General features: G+C 44.1%; 1 protein-coding gene across 1 annotated transcript in view; it reads left to right on the forward strand.

Annotated features, from left to right (window-relative positions):
- Positions 1–1,567: 1,567 nt before the first annotated feature.
- Positions 1,568–20,730, forward strand: part of cntn6 (contactin 6) — a gene marked incomplete at both ends in the record, with an annotated part of 49,844 nt that continues 30,681 nt past the window's right edge. Inside the window, 9 exons of the mRNA XM_084441002.1 lie at positions 1,568–1,628; positions 3,505–3,631; positions 3,792–3,967; positions 8,114–8,209; positions 9,934–10,137; positions 10,784–10,886; positions 11,010–11,194; positions 13,050–13,192; positions 13,570–13,699. Coding sequence (XP_084297128.1) covers positions 1,568–1,628; positions 3,505–3,631; positions 3,792–3,967; positions 8,114–8,209; positions 9,934–10,137; positions 10,784–10,886; positions 11,010–11,194; positions 13,050–13,192; positions 13,570–13,699 — 1,225 coding nt within the window. The remainder of the gene's footprint in view (positions 1,629–3,504; positions 3,632–3,791; positions 3,968–8,113; positions 8,210–9,933; positions 10,138–10,783; positions 10,887–11,009; positions 11,195–13,049; positions 13,193–13,569; positions 13,700–20,730) is intronic.

The following is a 20,730-nucleotide window of genomic DNA, read 5'->3' on the forward strand; positions in this document are numbered from 1 at the left end:
CGGGCTGAGGGTTGAAAAAGAAAGAAGAAGAAAACCTGTCAATTTCTGCTGTCCCAGGGGTGTTGGCACAGGTCAAAAGTGAGCTCCTGCTATTGTTAGATGGATACAGTTGCAGCATCAGTTTTCCCTCCAAGAGACAAATACATCATCCCTGGAAGCCTCATAAGGGAAGACATCAACCATAGTTCCTGTTATTGACTTACTTGATTGAGACTCATTGCAAGACTATAGGCAGAATGACAAACAAAAAGTCAGGAGGTTAAAACATGGAAACCAAATCGATAGAGATGACTGAAGAGATGAAGCATTGAAGGTCAAGATTCGTATTCCCTCTGAGTAGATAATATAAAGTATAATACATCTCATCTAATTCCATCTCTCATCAACGATCCTCCATTGTCATCCTGATCAGTACTTCACTTCTTTTCTTATCATTCATCCAGCTGCTTTTTTTTTTTTTTTTTTTACATTCCTTTCATGTTTCTGTTCTCCAGCTTTTGAAATTAGGGACAAATGGCAAAGGAGGTAAGTGTAGTGTTGTTGTTTTACCTTGTTAGATATATCTTTCCTACAAAGAAATACATTGTTGCATTACAGTATCTTATTCAAGAGTCCTAAAACTTGCAAAGGCACTGAACCATAATGCTGAGCTACTCATACATTGTTGTACTGCATACTTTAAATGTATATGTTATGGTTCCCTTTGGTGCTTTGAAGTACGTCAAACGTACTCACATATTCATGAATTCTACTGCAACAATGAATTCATGTTATTGCAACCTGACCTCTGTGGAACTGTTGATCAAGTTGTCCCAATGTGAATAGCCATAATTTAGCCTTTCGAATTCACTGTGCTAATGCTCTCCTCTCATGATTCATAGTGGAGAGTGCTTCTGTCTGATCTGTTTTGAAGTGGATTGAATGCCTTGCCAGCAGATGTATTGCTCTCTCTGGTTCTCTCAGTAGAGGGCTGGTTAATTTAATATGTCTCGCCATGCTGCCATATCTCTGCCCTTTAAAATGTCTATCTCACATCATATTTCTCCTGTTATCCTCTTCGGTGGTGTATGTGGAGAGAAGTGCATACATATTTGTAAATGTGTGGTATCACTTACTTTCTCAGTGCAAATGTGTTGAACCATCAACTTGTAGATAAATCTAAACATTGCCTTTAGCAGGAGGGTCTGCTCATCTGTTGCTGCTGTAAGCCTTAGATCCAACCCCCCACCCCGCCTCCCTTGACTTGCTCCTGGGGGGTACTATAGCAGCAGAGTGTATACACTAAATATCATCTCTTGTGGATCAGCTGGCAGCTCCTCCTCAGGCAAGAGATCCTGGCTTGGCTTATTTGGATGAATGAATTATTAATGGCTCGCTGATTTTCCTCAAGTTCCAGCCCATTTTTTAACAGGCTCAGTATATATTGCAAATGATTGTTGCCACATTACCAATTTCTTTCTCTCTCCCACTCCCTGTCTGTCTCCTTCTAGAGTTAAAGGCGGAGGATTTACACAGGACATATTTCTGGCAATTGGAGGGGCAGGAAGAAAGACTTTGACCTTGGGAGATGAAGATGTTGTTGCCATGGGAACTGTTAATCCTTCTGTCACTCAAAGAATGTCTGGCTGGTAAGATGTCCCCCAAGTCGCCTTTGATACCACACCTGATCTGCATACTCGCCTCTCAGGGAGACTTCAGCTATTTTTTGGAATGTCTGTTTTATCATCTCCTTATCTTGTGAAAGAGGACCATGCCATTCTCAGCCAGGACCCATGCTGCTAGGACAACATTACTCATGATTTGTATCACAACAAAGAATCACACTTTAAACTTCCTCAAGCTCTGGATAAACACATTCTGAATCACCTGAGTATCTTCTGGTGGTTTTTCAGCAGCTAAACATGACCAAAATGAATTTCAATGCCAACTTGATCCAGCCATTGAAATTTAAAAAAGAAATACCAGTAGATATAAAAAGCAATGTTCAGAAATGGTAGAGATTGAGATTTTTAATCGTTTGTATTTACATAATAGATCTTAGAACACATCTAGACATACAACTCAAATAAGCATGATTAACACTATTTGGAGGGAATCATTTCCATTATGTCTTCCACAATCTTCTTACAATAGGGACAGTGCTCACTCAAATATTAAAACTCTCCTCTTGTCAATGTAAAGCAAATGCCTAACCTGAATGACACAAAGGATTCATTCTCCAAATGCCTGAGTGACATGAGCTCTGAGTGTCAATATCCTGACCATCAGTTATCTGGTTATCTCTGGATATTGTAACTATAGAGTATGGTGAGGAATTTAGTGTTGACACGCCTGTCTGACAGAAGTGAAGCTGAATGTTTACAAACCACCAGACAAATGCATTTAAATGCAGTATATGGAGTAGGTGGCCATTGTAGTGTTCTTGATGCTTCCATTTACATTGATTTAGCATTTCATCTTAAGTCAGCAGTTTCTCTGGAGCGCACACTCTATCTCTGCTGTCTGGAATGGAAACAAACAGGAAGGGGTAGCAGAATGAACCAAAAAGTTTGACTTCAGCTGCAGCTGTATTTTCCTCGGGATGAAAATCCCATCCTCGCGCTTGTATAAAAAAACAGTGGTTTGGGAGGACATTAGTGGGCATGTTGTGGTTTATGGCGAGAGGGAGGACTGACTGCAGAATTCATCTCTGTAGCACATGTTCACAGGAACCTCTGCATTTCCCAGGTTGAATAGCCAAGCTATAAAAGGTTCATTAATTTGTTTAATTTAAAGGACATAGAGAGGAGGGTAAAAAAGAAGCACCTCCCTCAGAGGCTGGGAAAGGAGGCCCTCACCTCAGGCAAAGAGCTCTCCCACTCTCATTAGGATGATGATGATGCGGGAGGGAGCACTTCTCTTTGTCCTCGTCAAGGTGAGCGACCTGTAAAAAAGAATCTCATCCTCAAAGTGAAAAAAAAAAAACACAGGTGGTTTTAACAGGGAAATTAGAGTGACTGTAGCCATGGACTACTTGCAATGACTGCAGCTCAGGGAACAGAGAGATGGGGTTGCCTATTGATGAGATTCTACATTTCACAGGACTAATTAGTGCAACATTGGTTAATTACTCTGGTGTATTGATATGTTGGCAGCAGATTGCCAAAACAACAGGCCTGACTGTGCTGCCATGCATGTCCTGGATATGCCACAACAAATGGTTTGTTGATTGGAATTCAGACAGAGAAGCTAAGATATCCCCTTTTTGACTTGTCCCTGTTTGTTGTAAATTGAATGTGCTAATAGTATGCATTGGAAGCTACAAGGTTGCAAATGTAATCCTTTAATTGCTTTCTTGTATTATGTCAGTATTTGTCCTGTCAATGTGGACCACATTAGAAATATTTGAAGCAACATGCTGTCAGCTAAAAAGGTTTGCACCAGTATTAAATTGATCTGTACCGTGTACAGTACTGTGTACTGTGCAGCTTGGCGAAACTGAAGTGATTGTGCTCTTTCATGTAGAGAGGAATACACGCCATGGACCTGTCTTCACTCAAGAACCAAGTGACTGTATTTTCCCATTGAACTCTGAGGACAACAAGGTGTTCATCAATTGCAGAGCTAAGGGAAATCCACCTCCACGCTATAAGTAGGCGTTGTTTTCAATTTACCTTCCTGACAACTATTTTCCTGAAATATTTTCCTGTGAGCTTCAACAGTTGTAGACTACTCTGGATGTGCTGCAAGGGAGGCAGTGTTAATGGGCTTCAGATACTGATTCTTATGTCTGTTTTTATAATAATCTACAGGTGGAGAGTTGATGACAGAGACATTGACACTGATGTGGATTTAAACTACAGACTGGTGGAGGGCAACCTGTTGATCACTAATGCTCATGCAGCCCATCATGGGGGTGTATACCAATGCATAGCTGCCAACACATTTGGGACCATCCTGAGCAGGGAGGCCAAAGTGCAGTTTGCATGTGAGTAGATTATTTCCTTACTGTACAGTACATTCAGTTCATCGTTGAAAGTATCTTACCTAGGCCACTTGTCTTGAACTGGGGTGTCTTGAACTGAACTTGCTCATTCAACTTACTTTGACTCATTGATTATTGTGACATTTGTTTACATTTGATGCATCATTGATGCCAGAAAAGGTGTGATGAACACAAGGTGTTTTTGTTTTCATTGTGCCACGTTTTAGTGGCAGATAATTGCTGTAATGGCATATGTTGGTTCTCAGGTAGAAGAGTAACAACAGTAATTGAAGTTGAGAGTTCAGGTTCTTGAAAATTTGCTCCTGATTAATTCTATACAGCAATGGGAGAGCGCTCTGTGACTAATATCTTCTCAATCATTATACTATTCTCCAAACCCAAAGACGCCCCTGCATTGTCCAATCACAGATTAACTAGGAAACCATGAACTATCCTTACAAATACATATGATGACCCTACTGTAGCCAATGACTGACCAGTGTTTTTCCACGTAGCGAGGAAACCATAAACTATCATGAACGTACTGGTCAAATTAAAATTTGTGATGTAAGGTATTTTCTAAGGAAAAACAAGACACTGTCACCTAGGCTAATGCCCCTTGAAACATTAGACATATGTAACCACAAACACTTGATCAGCAGGCCTATCTCTTTATTTATTTATTTTTTTCTGCACTTATATAGCGATTTTCCACCTTAGCGGCACTCAAAGCGCTTTACAACGGCCTCTCATTCACCCATTCACACACCAATGGCGGTAGCTGCCATGCAAGGTGCTAACCTGCTCATTGGGAGCAATTTGGGGTTAGGTGTCTTGCTCAAGGACACTTCGACATGTGGACAGTCGGAGCTGGGATTCGAACCACTGACCCTTCGATCACTGAACGACCGATCTCATAATACAGAATCAAATATATCTCCTGTTGCATATGCAATGATTACTTTTGAGAGTGTGTTTAACGTGGTCGCATTTGTTCGAGTGCATGATGATCAAGGCTGTTTTGGTGCACGCACAAATGCAGGCACGCACGTACGCATGCACTAACATATTTCCATATCATAAGATTCCTTCATGTGTCATATCATGGTTATGACAGTGCCGTGTCACTAGGTACTGCAGCACGGTGGCACAGTACCTACAGTAGTACTGTCGCCTCACAGCAAGAAGGTCCTGGGCCTTTCTGTGCGGATTTTGCATGTTTTCCCTGTGTTTGCAAAGGTTTCCTCCCAAAAGAACCCAATACAAAAACATGCAGAAGAACAGATCGTTAACACTGTTCATCCCTGACGAAGACGGACTGGAGCACTTGGTTGGTCCCTGTAGCATGTCCCATGCATGCTGCCTACTGCCTGCTCCCGGCTGCCCTTGAAGGAAGGACGACAGGATTGGTTAAGCGCAGAGAACATTTCATTGGCGACTCTAAAAATGCATGTGTGTGTGTGTGTGTGTTATCAAGTGTCGCCCGTTTTACTTGTGTAAAAGAGTGTGACCAAGGTAAAGTTTGTTTCATGTTCGACATTCGTCAGACATTCATATTCGGAATTTTTGGAATTTTAACTTTGCCAATTTTGGGCACAGACACCTCAAACCCCTTCTGAATAATTCTACTAATCAATATCGATCTATGACAGCTCTTGGATTTATGCCCAGAATTGGCAAAGTTATTGATCCTAATCATATTAAATATCATTTTAATTGATTTATTGATTTTTAATAAATTGGTAATCAATAATTTCATAAATCCAAGAGCTGTCATTCTTAAGGTTTTTACACACCTGGGGCCTGACGAATAAACGACATGACAATGCGAAATAGCCTACTCGCCTGCGAATATTTCGTATCAAAACTATTTACAGTAGCCTACACTGGCGGTGATGTAAATTTGCGACAGCACAGCATTTTTTTTCAATTGTCGAGATTGTGTGGCTCATGCCAGCTCATTCTTGAAGTAAAAGTGATGGATTCAACATCATCCATCCAGTGACATTGATCTTGTCCTCCTCCCCTGACAAAGTAAACAAAAGTGTTTGGTGCATCCAGTTTGGAGAGGAGAGTGGAACATATATAGAGTAGGGGGCGGTGGGGCGGGGGGTTAGCCTTGTCTGGCACAGTAGACTTAAAACAATAATGATGGGGCGAACAGGGTAAACTTGTTTGGTCTACAGTACCTATTATTGTTCAGCATCAGCTTCCTTATTGTATTCCTCAGTAAAACATATACCAGTGATTTAAGAGGCAATGTTGTCTACATGATTTAAGTTTTACATGTAGAACTGAGTTGTTAAAATCGTTTTCACACTAAGTGCAAATTAAAATTGAAATAAGTTTGTTCAGGGTATTGTGATAGCCATATTTGGCCTAGTTGCGCTGTCTCTCGGAGCCAGATCAAATGAAAGATTTATAATTGATAGGCTATGATATGTGATAGCCTAATCTTTATTCAAATAATATTCATGCTGGTTTAAATAGCCTAAACATTTTTATAGAAGCAAAGGTGTTGTGCAAAATGAATTAAAGGCCTACATGTCACAAATAGGCCGGTTGAGTTCAGCAAATGAAGCAAGTTTGAAATGTTGAGCTGTATGCTTTACATGCTTTTGAAAATACAGCAGCATGTTGTTTTTTTCATGCACAGCTGCACACTACATATTGGTAAGAAGCCTATAGGCTAAAACATTTCCACAAATGACTACATTTATTTGTACTGCTTGTTCTTTCAACTCAAGCATGTCACCTGTATTGCCATGCTGTTTGTGCATCCCAGTTTGCACACCTGCATCTCACTTAATGCTTATAAATATTGCTTATAAAAATCAACGTAAATCAGCCGAATAGAATTGCACAGGAGGGCGTCTCGATTCATACTCGATTCATAGTCTCATGCGAAATGCATAGAGGCGCGCGGGCAGAGCATTGAGCAATTTCCCTGGCAGTGTTGTGTCCACGTCTGCGTTGTTTGGAACACTTGTCCAGCCTCAAAAGCGTTCCCAAATAAATAGCCTAATGTGCACATGAATCGAGATATGTCAACCTTAGGCGCCCTCCTGTGCGATTCTAATCAGCTTATGTAGATTTTTTCTCACATAAATAGGCTGATTCATGCGGGTGACCAAATACAGTGTGAAAATACACCCCCCTTAAGATGAATAGAAACCAATAGAGATTATACTGTATATAGGCTAACACCGAGTTCAAGTATGTCAGGGAAACTGTTGTTTACCCAAATTATATCCATTCCTTAACAACCCATGATTAGTTATTTTTTAAAATGTTGATGGGACCCAAATTAATGTCGTGTTTATCTGTCTGAGATATCCCACCTCTAACAAGGTTTGTGAGCAGTATTACGATGTTGGTAATACTGTACCGTGTGGTGTCTCTGTCAGGAACAATCAGGAGTCATAATACTATTGGCTCAAGAGCCTTGTTAGAGTTTTTATTTTTATGATCCGTCTACATAAAAAGGTTATCTATATCATCTTTAATGAACAGCGGAAGTAATCTGGATCAAAACAAACATATTTATTGATCACACAGTGACACACACATCGTAGGCGGCAATGGTGAAACACACACACACATATGAATGGCTGGAGTGTCCACCACATTTTTCTCCTACTCTTAACTCATCCCGTCATCCATCACCCAAGGGCTGCCGGGAGCAGACAGTAGGCAGTATGCATGCGTGCGGGAACCAACTAAGTGCTCCTGCCTGTCTTCGTCAGGGATGGACAGCATTAGCAATCTGTTCTTCTGCATGTTTTTTGTATTGGGTACTTTATGGGGAGACACGGCGAGAACATGCAAACTCCACACAGAAAAGCCCAGAGACCTTGCTGTGAAGCGACAGTTGTAGGTACTGCGCCACCGTTCCGCACATGAGCGGTTTTGGGGTTCAATTTTCTTACTCAAGGACACCAGGGACTTTTTGATCCCCAGCTGGCCGCTCTACCTCCCGAGCTATGTGCCGCCCTAACAAATTTGGTCGACGAGGATAGGATCAGAGAGCAGTATTCATTGTTCATAACCCGCAAAAATGAGATGCACTCTCCTGAATCTCACCATACCACATAGTGCAGTTTAACCAATCCTGAAAGTAACCACAGTTCTCTTTATGCATCTCCCCAGATCTGCAGAATTTCAGTAGGAAGCTGAGGAACACGGTGTCGGTGAGAGAGGGCCAAGCTGTGGTCCTGCTGTGTGGCCCTCCACCACATAATGGAGGTGTGGACCTCACTCACACACATTGTCTTCTGCCTCAATCTCATCCTCGCCTCGGCTATCTGTATTGTTCTTGACTCTTGTATTTCACTATCTCTCTCCAACACGCTTCTTTGTTTTCATACCTGCCTTTTCTTCCCGGCACTCTAGTCTCTCTCTCCTCCTATTCTCTCTCCTCTCTCAAAGGACCTTTATAATGGACCAATGGTATCTACAGTATTGCATCCTACTGCACCACTTCCACACCTGAACACCCCCCCACCTCCCCTCATCTTTCACATCCATACTTCATAGCCACACACTTCATGGTCCCAAGCTCGACACCACCCCATGTGACCTGTGACCATGCTGTCATCTGTTAAGCCTCCAGTGCTCTACATTCCTGTCCTCCTCCGTGTGGGCGACAGCCTATCTGTGGGTAATAAAGGCTCCTGCGGGCTGGGGGAGCGTTTATTCCGCCGGCACAGCTGCGAGTCTGTCCATGTCTGTCTGCAGCTGATTAGCAGACCCTCAAAGCGCCCCACACTCCTGCAGCCACTCTGCGCCACCAATGTCACGCCCGCGTGCCACTGTTTTCTCCACTCTCTTTTTTCAACCTAATCAATGGCCGCAAGGGATTCAAACTGTACACTTTTGAAATCCTCCCCACCCCCCCATTGCCTTCATCTCTTTATTTTTATCTCCATAATATAGACCATGTGACACACAATACTATATTTGGTTACACAATACTGTGTCTGTCCCGAGCTGTATGACAAAGGAAATACATGGGGTTTACATGGAATAGCCACTTTAAGACTGGGATGTTTTTCTTTCATACAATTTGATGATATCTTACAGTAACTGCTCATCTACAGATTGTTATTGCTCATACAGAAATAGATGTACTGTTGTTAGATCTTCAACTGTTGTTCAAAAAAAGCACTTTGAGCAATCAATAGGTAGGTACTCTAAAATGGGTAGTGTTCAGGGTTAAATTCTTTCAGAGGATATAAGATTATGTGCCTGCAAGTCCTCTGTTGCTTTGAGACCACAACCCTCAAGCAGAACCACTCAGTAATAGTCCCTAATCATGAAAGGTCTGTCAGTCTCTGCCCTGACTCTCACTATAATGATTTTAATTCACTGCCTCCCTCAAGGAAGCAAGTGGGACTTTTAACTGTCTGTGCAGTTAGAAGGCTGACTGCAGGATGAAATGTGTTCCGGAACACAGAGGATCACTCTAATACCCTAGCCCATTCTCCCCACCCTTGATCTGCCCCTTTAATAAGCAGATCTTAATTTGACATGGATGTCTCTTGACACTCTCGCCTTCTCACTCTTCTCACTTTCTTCATCCCTCTCTCTCTCACTCTCTCTCTCTCTTTCTCCCTATCTTGTTAGGGGATAAGTCATTGTCAGAAGAATGTCAGAAACAAAGGGTTTTGATAATTTCTGGTTTTTCAATTGATAATTTACTCCGCTATCAGCAACCCTCAGGCAGTGACCCCTCTTTATGCAGCTGGGGGAGGAAATTCATATTTGGTTATCTCAACATTTTATTTCAATTGCTTGGGGGTTCTTCTTGATATGGTATGCTTTGAGGTCACATACTCTTTAAATCATATCTATTATTAGTTCCACCTAACCGGCAGATTTTTGGGGGGAATGTCATTGGAAGAGTTATCTCTTCTTCAGTCAATATCCAAAGATTCTTGGCAGTCAGCGTCTGAACTCATCTTTTACAGAGATCAAATACTCTTGGGTTTTCAATGGGCGGCCCAGTTTCCTTCAGCAGGACACACGGCGCTTCGTCTCCCAACGGACGGGCAACTTATACATAGCCAAGGTGGAGGCCTCGGATGTGGGGAACTACACGTGCGTGGTGAGGAACATGATGACCAACGCCACCGTGTACAGCTCGCCCACCCCCGTGGTGCTTCGCTGGGACGGTGAGCATGCTCCGCCGGGCGCCCACCCCCTGGCTCCTCCTCCTCCCGCTTACCCTGTGCCCCGAAATGGCCTCATGCTGTGGCAGGAAGGGAAAACTAAAGAAATAAATCAAGTTGTCTTGGAGCGTGACGATGTTTGTTTTTCTGCTGCCGTGGAGTACCGGCTCTCCAGTGTTCACAATCTTCACACTTTACAGAGCGGCGTGTCTGAGAGGCGCCCTATCTCCGCTTGAAGGAGCACATTAACATATCCAGAGTTTCTTAGTGCGCACACACACATAAACAGTACACATGTAATGCACACACTTGCTCTCAAACACACACACACACACACACACACACACACAGACAATTAAGTTCTCAGCATAGAGAGGAGCACCTCACATAAACCCCATTCCAACTGGTTATTATGTGTGCATACCGTACCACTTAAGATTTGAGCTGTAGCAGATACAGGTATTTCATCCAAATTCATTCAACTGCTGAGACAAGTGCTGTTGTAAACTTCATCACTATGCAGGTTGCAGTAGCTGCTCCCCCCACCTTGTGGCCTTCAGCCACAACTCAAACATTTAACAAGATTTCTCACATACAAAAACATGTTCATGTCTTGTGTTTGACTTTAAAAAAAAATTCCCTCTCACAGCTGTGATGGGAGAGTATGAACCAAAGATTGAAGTTCAGTTTCCAGAAAGTCTTCGTGTAGCCAAGGGATCATCAGTGAAACTGGAATGTTTCGCCTTAGGAAAGTAAGTCTCAGCTTTGATCGTTAGCGTAGCACTGTGCTCTTCTCTGTGTGTGGCCGCCAATGTCTCAATAAGAATCAGGGTGAACATGTGCTCTGTGTGACCTTCTGTGTCTGACCTCTGCAGCCCAGTGCCTTCCATCACATGGAGGAGAGCTGATGGAAATCCCTTCCCTGGCAAGATCAAAATCAACCATTCCAATGGGGTCCTGGAAATTCCATATTTCCGCCCAGAGGACGCTGGTCTATATGAGTGTGTGGCCGAGAACTCCAGAGGAAGGAATGTTGCCAAAGGACAACTCATTTTCCAGAGTAAGGTTCAGGATTTTAGCAAGGATATAACCATGGAATTAAATAGAAACTGACAATGCTGCATTTTCCAGCTCCGATTCCACATTATTACATAGAAACTACCATCTGTGTTACATGTTACATGTAACAAATCATGAGGATTGGGGGGTAGCTACACAGGTAACTGCTACTAGTAACTACTGGTATTTGCTGGTAATTTCCTAGTAATAATGTACATTTTAACGTGGCATCACCCTGATAACTACACAGGCAACTTCTACTAGTAACTAATGGTAATTACCATGGTATTACCCTAGTATTACCATGCTACTTCCAGGAGCTTGCTCGATTGTCTCGTTGAGAGAGGTCAGGGAATAATTTTTACAGCTCACTTTTCTGACCCCCGGGTGAAACTGTTTTTTTGCTGGAATATGTAGGCGTGGGACCTATGCCCACCCTCCCATTGCTCTCTACAAAGCGCATTGTGTTGCCTCTGTGTATGAAATGTGCTATACAAATAAAGTTTGATTTGATTTGGTGCTACTACCCTGCTATCTCCGAGCTGTAATGTAAAGTGGTACCAGTGTAACAGGACAGATTAACCCCCCGACGCTTTAACCCTGGGGTTAAAGTGTCCTAGGACAGATTAACCCCGGGGTTAAAGTGTCCTAGGACAGACTAACCTCCCGGGGGTTAAAGTGTCCTAGGACAGATTAACCCCCCCTAGGACAGATTAATCCCCCCGGGAGTTAAAGTGTCCTAGGACAGACTAACCCCCGGAGGTTAAAGTGCCCTAGGACAGATTAACCCTGGGGGTTAAAGTGTCCTAAAACAGACTAACCCCCGGGCGTTAAAGTGTCCAAGGACAGATTAACCCCCCCCTAGGACCGATTAACCCCACAATACTCAGGCCAGGGATTAAAATATCCTAGGACACTACCCCCGGGATATAGTTTATCCTAGGACAGACTATATCCCCCACACTCAGACTGGCCAGGGGTTAAAATGTCCTAGGACAGACTAACTACCGGGCGTTAAAGACTCCTAGGACACTTCAACTCCTGGGTATAGTTAATCCTAGGACCGACTATATCCCCTCACCTAAACTAAACCCAGGATACAAGCTGTGCTAGGAGTAGAGTAGTACTAGCAGTTGTAGTAGTAATAGTACTAGCACTAGTAGTAGTAGTAGTAGTTATAGTACTAGCTCTAGTACTAGCACTACTAGTAGTAACCCGGGGGTTAGCCTGTGCTAGGACACTTTAACCCCCGGGGGGTTAGTCTGTGCTAGGACACTTTAACCCCGGGGTTAATCTGTCCTAGGACACTTTAACCCCCGGGGTTAAAGTGTCAGGGGGGGTTAATCTGTCCTGTTACACCGATAGGACGGTATGAAGGGGGAGGGGGCATGCAGCACCTGGCCCGGAATCGAACCTGGGCTGCTGCGGTAAGAACTAGCCTTGAAGTATGCGTCTTAGCCCAATGAGCCACCTTACCACCCTTGCTACTGTAAGTCTAATTTAAAAATTCACAAGTGAAGGCTGATAAATATTTTGCCCAGTTTATGAAACGGCATTATTAAGACAGGATAATCCGGAATCAATTTGTACCAATTAACCTCTCTGTTTTGTTATTCTGAAGTGGTTAAGCTGTTCCTTGTTAACTTGAATACCGTTATTAGCCAGTAGTGCACAAAGACTAAATTAGACTGCCTTTCAATGCATAAAGGAGCTTCCAGCTCCTCTTCAGGGCCATTGTTTGTGGCATTTATGTTAGACCCATTTATGCCAACACTTTTTTTATGGACAAAAAAAATCCTGAATTGTCAATGAAGATACATTCATTTTGTGACTGAATCATGTTTAATTATCCTCAGATGTTGAACATCTACACTGGGCTCAAACATTGAGAGATGCTCATATGGCCATCGAGGCAAATCTACTCTGGGAGTGCAGGGCCAGCGGTAAGCCCAAGCCTTTGTACAGGTGGCTGAAGAATGGCGAGTCTATAACACCTGAGGTGAGAATGATTGACATTGACAGATTTGTCTTTATGATATTTCATATAAAGAACTATTCAACCCATCTCAAGCCCCTTTTTCATCTCAGATCAAAGACATGCGATCAAACACAAAAAAGTCCTCCCTAACATAAACTATGCTGGAAAGGTCACAGTCATCAAAGAGATTATATCCACTTCATTAAAGCATACAATGACTGAATGATATATATTCTGATCAATGTGTGACCAAAATATAAAAGAAATGATACAGTACAAGTAGCTTCTGTTGTCATTAGTATTCAAATAGATTTTCATAGCTTCAGAATTGCATTTAGAAAAGGAATGTATATAGTTGTATCACACATTGCTTACATTATGTACTGTTTTGATACTAGGACAGGATACTTGTGGAAGAGGGAAGACTGACCATATCCAGGATAAGTCTAATGGATTCTGGGATGTATCAGTGTGTGGCAGAGAATGAGCATGCAGCCATTTATGCAAGTGCTGAGCTGAAGGTTGTGGGTAAGCATGTGCTTTTGCTTTCTCTTGTTTACAAAAGACTAAGCAAGAGGTCAGGCGTACAGGTCAAGGCACTTGTCACTGGAAATAAATAACTAAGAGCAATTATGTCTGTCGATCCACATTTTCCACCATCGAACTGACACCATTCATATTTGGCACAGGTATCCGCAGGGATCCCGAGGAGACAGGGCTAGATTTTCAATTAATTTACATTTTGGCTTATTTATTTTTGTATCATTATTTTTTATTTGAAAATACTGCTCCGGAGCACCCCTCCTTTCACAAAACACTGCTCCGGTGTACATATCTACATCACTCAAGTAAAGCCAGCCAGAATTCAGTTGTCCTGTTCAGTTGACATGTTCCCAGTGTCTTTACTATTACCTCGCGCCAGCATTCCAGCTAATTATTTCATTTTATTTATCCGTTGGACAACTTTGCCCAAAATTAGTGCATTCTTGTCAAACCTGTACAATAGTAGCTAGCTTGCTAACGTTAGCCAAACCAAGATATAATTCACATGGGACTGTACAATACTAGCTAACGTTAGCCAAACCAAGCTATCATTCACACAGGACTTTCTTGCCAAACAGAAAGCTGTGATGTTAAATTTTAATAATGATCTCCTCCATTCACTTCAGTGTTGCATAAAAATGTTTTCTGGTCTATCTAGCGGTCAATAAAATTTACCAAATGTCAAGAGGTGATCTTCAATATTAAAGTTAATCTTATCTGATCTCCATTGTATCATTGGGTTCCTCTCAGCCTCAGAATCTGCAGTAGCAATGTGCTTTTGAGCTGTTTACAGTTGATTAGTGTCATTCTAAGCACAGAGAATAACCGCCCATTGTCCATCATTCAGTTGGGACTGATACCCATCATCCCACCCAGGTTCTGGGGGGTAAAGGGTATATAATGGACTAAATCAACAATCACTGATTGTGTGCTCCAACGGGTATCAGAACTAAATATATGGTGCTGTCATTCAATTAAAAAATGAATCAAGTTAATGACAATACTGGTATTAAAATAAAGAAATGCATGACAGGTTGGTTAGAGGAATCAGACTTATTTACTTAACTTGGAGGTGGAAAGACAGTTTATCACTGCAATATGCAAACAACTTTGGTTTTATCTCAACTTCTATCCGGAATCTTTTTCACATTAAATTGGTCGTTCATCACACCAGACGATGTCACCTCAGTCACCGTGTTACTTTAGCAAGTATTTACGCAAGTGTTAACCATATTTGACCTGGCGGAAGGAAAACGAGAAAGGAAAACGACTTACTGCCGAGGTCACGGACACAGCTCTCGCTCTGGGTGTACAGGGATTGGATGACCCTAAGTAGTGACCCCCTCACCCCATACTCCCGCATAACCCTCCACAAGACCTCTCTAGGGACCCAGTTGTAAGCCTTCTCCAAATCCACAAAACACATGTAGACAGGTTGGGCAAACTCCCAAGCCCCCTCCAAGATCCTTGCGAGAGTGAAGAGCTGGTCGGTGGTTCCATGACCAGGACAGAATGCTGAGTAATGTGATGCCTCTGTAATTGGCACACACCCTCTGGTCCCCTTTTTTGAAAATTGGGACCACCACCCCAGTCTGCCACTCCTTTGCCACTGACCTGGACTTCCACGCAATGTTATAGAGGCATGTCAACCAGGACAGCCCCTCAACACCCAGCGCAGTCAGCATTTCTGGACGGATCTCATCAGTCCCTGGGGCTTTGCCACTTTGGAGTTGTTTGACTGACCTCCTCCAGTGAAATTGACGATGACCCCCCTTCATCTTCCGGCTCTGCCTCGATCGTGGAGGGTGGGTTAGTCGGGTTCAGGAGTTCCTCAAAGTGCTCCTTCCAACGCTCAACAACCTCCTCAGTTGAGGTCAGCAGTGTCCCATCCTTGCTGTACACAGCTTTCCCTTCCTGAGGTGTCGGATGGTCTTCAAGAAACACCTTGGTGTCGACTGAAAGTTATTCTCCATGGTTTCTCCAAACTCCTCCCACACCCGCTGCTTTGCCTTGATCACGGCCGAAGCTGCAGCCCTCCTGGCCCATCGATACCCTGCAACTGCTTCTGGGATCTTCCGGGCTAACATGTCCTGGAAGGCCTCCTTCTTCAGTCGGACGGCTTCCCTGACCACCGGTGTCCACCACAGTGTCCGAGGGTTACCGCCCCTTGAGGTACCTATGGCCCTCAGGCCAAAGCTCCCAGCTTCAGCAATGGAGGCTTTGAACACCGACCTGAGAAGCTCCGCCGGAGGTGGCAGTTGAAATCTCTCCAGACAAGCTCTTTCTCCAGACATGCCCAGTTCACCCTCACTACACGCTTGGGTTTTCCAGGTCTGTCCAGAGGCTTCCCCCGCCATCGAAACCAGCTCACCACCAGATGGTGATGCCCCTCTCTTCACCCGAGTGTCCAAAACACATGGCCTCAGATCAGATGATACGATAACAAAATCAATCATCAACCTTTGGCCTAAGGTGTTCTCTGACCTACAATGGAAGAAAGGGGTATCTCACCAGAGTGCAGAACTGAGAAAAATTAGTTTAAAGCTTTTTTGTTGTCCAGTCAAAAGTATTGTAAGTAGAATTATGAATTTTTTTCAGATCTTTGCTTTTGTATCAAGTAATTTAGCTGTATAAAAATATTTTGCTCAAACTTGTCCTTTGACCCCTATTTCGGAGTTACCTCTTTCTGTCATTGGATGACTGCAAAATAGTAGCTGGTCATAAAACGCAAGATAGGGGTATCTCAGCTTTGATTCATAAAATGGTTTCTGGTCTCCATAAGATCACTCACTGTATTAGAATAATGATAATTAACAGGAAAGTAGTGCATAGTACAATTTATAATCAATACATAGATCAGTATTATATAAAATATAGTGTAAATTATTGTGTATATTAATATGAAAATCCCATACACAGAAAGAAGACCGTATCTCAACTGCGGCTACAGCATGTTGTACAGTAGGGTGTGTTTGTGTGTTCTATACACAGAAAGAAAGAGGTATCTCGTGATACGGTATTCTCTTGTTTTACAGCAGGGTGTGTTTGTGAGTTCTATACACAGAAAGAAAGAGGTAACTCATGACACTGTATTCTCTCGTTGTTTCCCCTGGGGTTTGGGGAGATATGGTTAAGACCACCCACAAATATCTCCACATTTTACATTGACATGGAGTCAAAATATTTCTCCACATGATAAAGTAGACCTTTAGTGTCCCAAAAATGACAAAAACTCAATTTTGATAAAAATCGAGATACCCCTTTCTTCTGTTGTAGGGCAGTTCTGATGCCAGGTGTACTTGTGGGCATCCTTGTGTTCGAACATGGTGTTTGTTATGAGCAAACCGTGACTAGCATAGAAGTCCACAACACCACTGGGGTCCAGATCGTGGTGGCCATGCCTCTCAATCACGCCCCTCCAAGTGTCTCCATCATTGCCCACGTGTGCATTGAAGTCCCCCAATAGGACAATGGAGTCCCCTGCAGGAGCCCCAAATAGGACTCCACTTAGGGTCTGCAAGAAGGCTGAATACTCCGAACTGCTGTTTGGTGCATAAGCACAAACCACAGTCAGAGTCCCCCCCCCCCGCAGTCCTAAAGCGCAGGGAGGCGACCCTCTCGTCCACTGGGGTGAACTCCAGCACAGAGGCGCTCAGCTGAAGGATAGCTAGTATAGCCACACTTGCCTTACGCCTCATACCGTGAGCAACTCCGGATAAGAATAAGGTCCAACCCCTATCCAGGAGTTTGGTTCTGGCGCCGGTGCTGTGCGTGGAGGTTAGCCCCACCAGGTGTAATTGGTATCGCTCCACCTCCCTCACAAGCTCTGGCTCCTTCCCCCCCAGCGAGGTCACGTTCCATGTTCCTTTGCCGCCCAGGTCCGGTCCGTCTGTGCCCTCCGCCTTCAGTGCCACCTAGTTGGCAGCGCACCCGACCCCAACAGTTCCTTCCGCGGGTGGTGGGTCCACTGAATGGAGGAGGAGATGGTGTTTCCACATTGCTTTTTTGGGCTAGGCCCGGCCGGGCTCTATGGTAAGCTGGCCACCAGGCACTCGCAGGCGGGCCCTCCGTCTGGGCCTGGCTCCAGACAAGGGCTCCGGACTTCCTGGGCCGGGTCTCTCTTCCTCTTTTGTTGTATTCCATCAGGGTTTTTTCCTGTTATCCCAGGTAGGGGGGCTAGGGGGGTACTACCACTACCACTACCAAGGTAGACCCCCAGACTAGTGGAGGGAAGGAGGCGTCTTACTTCTCCATTCTAGTTTGCACTGAAACTAGCCATTGCCCATATTATCAAAATTAAAAATAATTAGTGGATGTATAGGCCCAAGTTGAATATGTTGCTCAGATTGATTGATAGCCTTACACTAGGGCTGGGTTCAAAAAATGTAGTTCCCGATTCAGAATCGATCTTGAATAAGCAATTATTGATTCATAAATCCTGAGATCGATCTTTTATGCCTTTTCCTGCTTGTAGCTTCAACCCGTAACGAGATCTCATGGCCAGATCTCGTGCAACGAGATCTCTCAATGCAGTTGAATATACAGTAAATGCATGGCAGGGGCTGCTCCACTGAAGTCACAGCCAGGTCTAAAGGCAGATGTTTGGTTACAATTCGGTTTTAAAAAACATGACGACAGAGAAGAGCTAGACAAAAGCAAATCCATACGTACTGTAAGCTGTGCAAAGGGGAGGTGAAATATTGTGGAAATACCAAACCTACGAAGTCACTTACTGAGACATCACCCAGACGTGGAATATACAAAAGCGGATCTAAAACAAGCCTTGCTGGAGAACACGCTTGTTTGCAAGTTACAATCTAGTTCTCCGCGTGCCCAAAAAATAACCGGGGCTCTCGCAAGTTTCATATGCAAGGAAATATCGGTACGCGTGTACAGCGTTGTTGAAAATGCAGGCTTTCTAAGCCTTGTCAATGTACTAGAACCACGCTATGTTTTACCTACACGCAAACAGCTAAGTGAAGTGATAATCCCAAACATGTATGCGGAGGTGAAACATGGCGTCGGAACTTCACTTCAGCCATAACCTGTGACTGCTGGACATCCAGAGCAATGGATTCATACCTAACAATCACTTGTTAACGATACCTGGAGTCTCATGTCTCAAGTTCTACAGACCAGAGCAGTTGAAATCAGCCACACAGCAAGTAATCTAGATGAGTTGTTGTCCAAGGTGATACAAGATTGGGAGCTTACAAACAAAGACCCAGCCATCGTAACGGACAATGCTGCAAATATCGTCCGCACTGTGCAATTGATGGAGCTGTTGCACATTGGCTATTTTGCGCACACGCTCAACTTAGCCTCACAAGCAGCTCTCAAAATTCCAGCTGACGCTCACTTGCTTGGCCGAGTGAGTGATTTTTCCATTGCAGTACTACTGCAAGCCACATGCTCAAAGAGAAACAAAGGATGCTGGAGCTGCCTGCACATAAGCTTGTGATTGATGTGGTGACCTAGTGGAACAGCGCTCTGGAGATGCTGGAACACTTCCTGGAGCAGCAACCAAACATCTCGGCAACTCTGCTGTCATATGAAGTGCGCAGGAAGGAAAGTGATCGCTGCACTCTGACAGAGGCTGACATAACGGTCACAGAAGATGTGGTGAAAGCTCTTGGGACAATGAAGGCAGCCACACTGATAATGTCTGAAGAGAAGTCTCCAACTCTCTCTGTTATTGCGCCTCTACATGCACAGCTACTGGAAGAGATGAGCAGTGACCCCCATGACACTCCACAGTGATTAAGGACCTCAAGACTGCTGTATACAACAACTTAAATTTAAGGTATGCTTTGGCCTACTTAACGTGACTGTGTGTGTGTGTGTGTGTGTGCATGTGTGAGTGAGAGGGAGAGAGATGTGTGATGATTGTGTTTGGGGGGATGGACAGTACAGTGGGTTTATAGAAAAAGCTAATTCATTTGTAATCCCTGTACTTGGTTATTTTACATTGTAAAATATTAAAGAAAATGCATGGTGTGTGTCTGTCTGCATGCATGTGTGTGTAACTGTATGCATGTACTGTATGCGTAATGGAATTATATAAAAGTGATTTAAGTATGTGAAATCTCTTTAAGATACTGTATGTGGCCCTGAAGGACAAGTTGTATGTGTTGTGTCCAGTGAAACATGGACACCGACTGTGCTTATTGTGGCGTTTATTTGTAAGACACCGCACCAGCGGGAACAACACGCTTTCACATACAACAGGGCACTTTCCGGCCTGACGTCACACTGTCGTGACTCCCAAACTACAGCCTACGGTGGTATGCTACATTTACCCCCCCTTCTTCAAGCATCTGAACAATTGCAAGTAGGTTTAGAACATATTAGTGCACAAAACAGTATTATGGCCTAAACAGAGTCAACCTGACTGGATAAACCGGGTAGACTGCCGGTTTACCCGCATAGCCTTGTGGTTTATTCTGCCACATGACGGGCTATGCACTAAACTAAAGTTTTCAAAAGTTTGTAACATAGTCTCTGAGGTAAGGAGGCCTCTGGCGGACCCGAACAGGATGGGGCCCAGGCTGCAGAGGCTCGGCCGGCACATCTGGTTCAGGGTGATTCCCAGCTGGGGTCCCAGGCCGTGTACCTGGGAAGTCCCAGTCCCCATCTGTGTAGCGCTGATTAGCTACAGGTGCCTGGTGCGATGCGGGTGGTGGCGTCACCCGTCTAAGGCGACTGGCATGCCAACGTGAACCGTCGGCCAGGCGAAAGGTGGCTGGTCCCAGTTGTGCCGTAATCTGCTGTGGCGCGGAGCAGAACGAGAGCTGCTTGTGGGGCCGACTGGGTCGAAGGATTCGGACCCAATCCAACACTGTGAGTGCAGGGCGTTTAACACGATGCTTACTGTCGAACCGCTGCTTCATGTGTCTCCGCCTGAGTGTCCTCCACTGGAGGGCATAGACGGTCCAAGGGAAGCTGCAGCTCACGCCCCAGCATCAGGAGGGCTGGAGAGCTGCCAGTCGCGGCGTGCTGTGTTGCTCGGTAATGGA

Source organism: Borostomias antarcticus, assembly GCF_949987555.1.
Source record: "Borostomias antarcticus genome assembly, chromosome: 7".
In the NCBI taxonomy this organism is placed as follows: Eukaryota; Metazoa; Chordata; class Actinopteri; order Stomiiformes; family Stomiidae; genus Borostomias; species Borostomias antarcticus.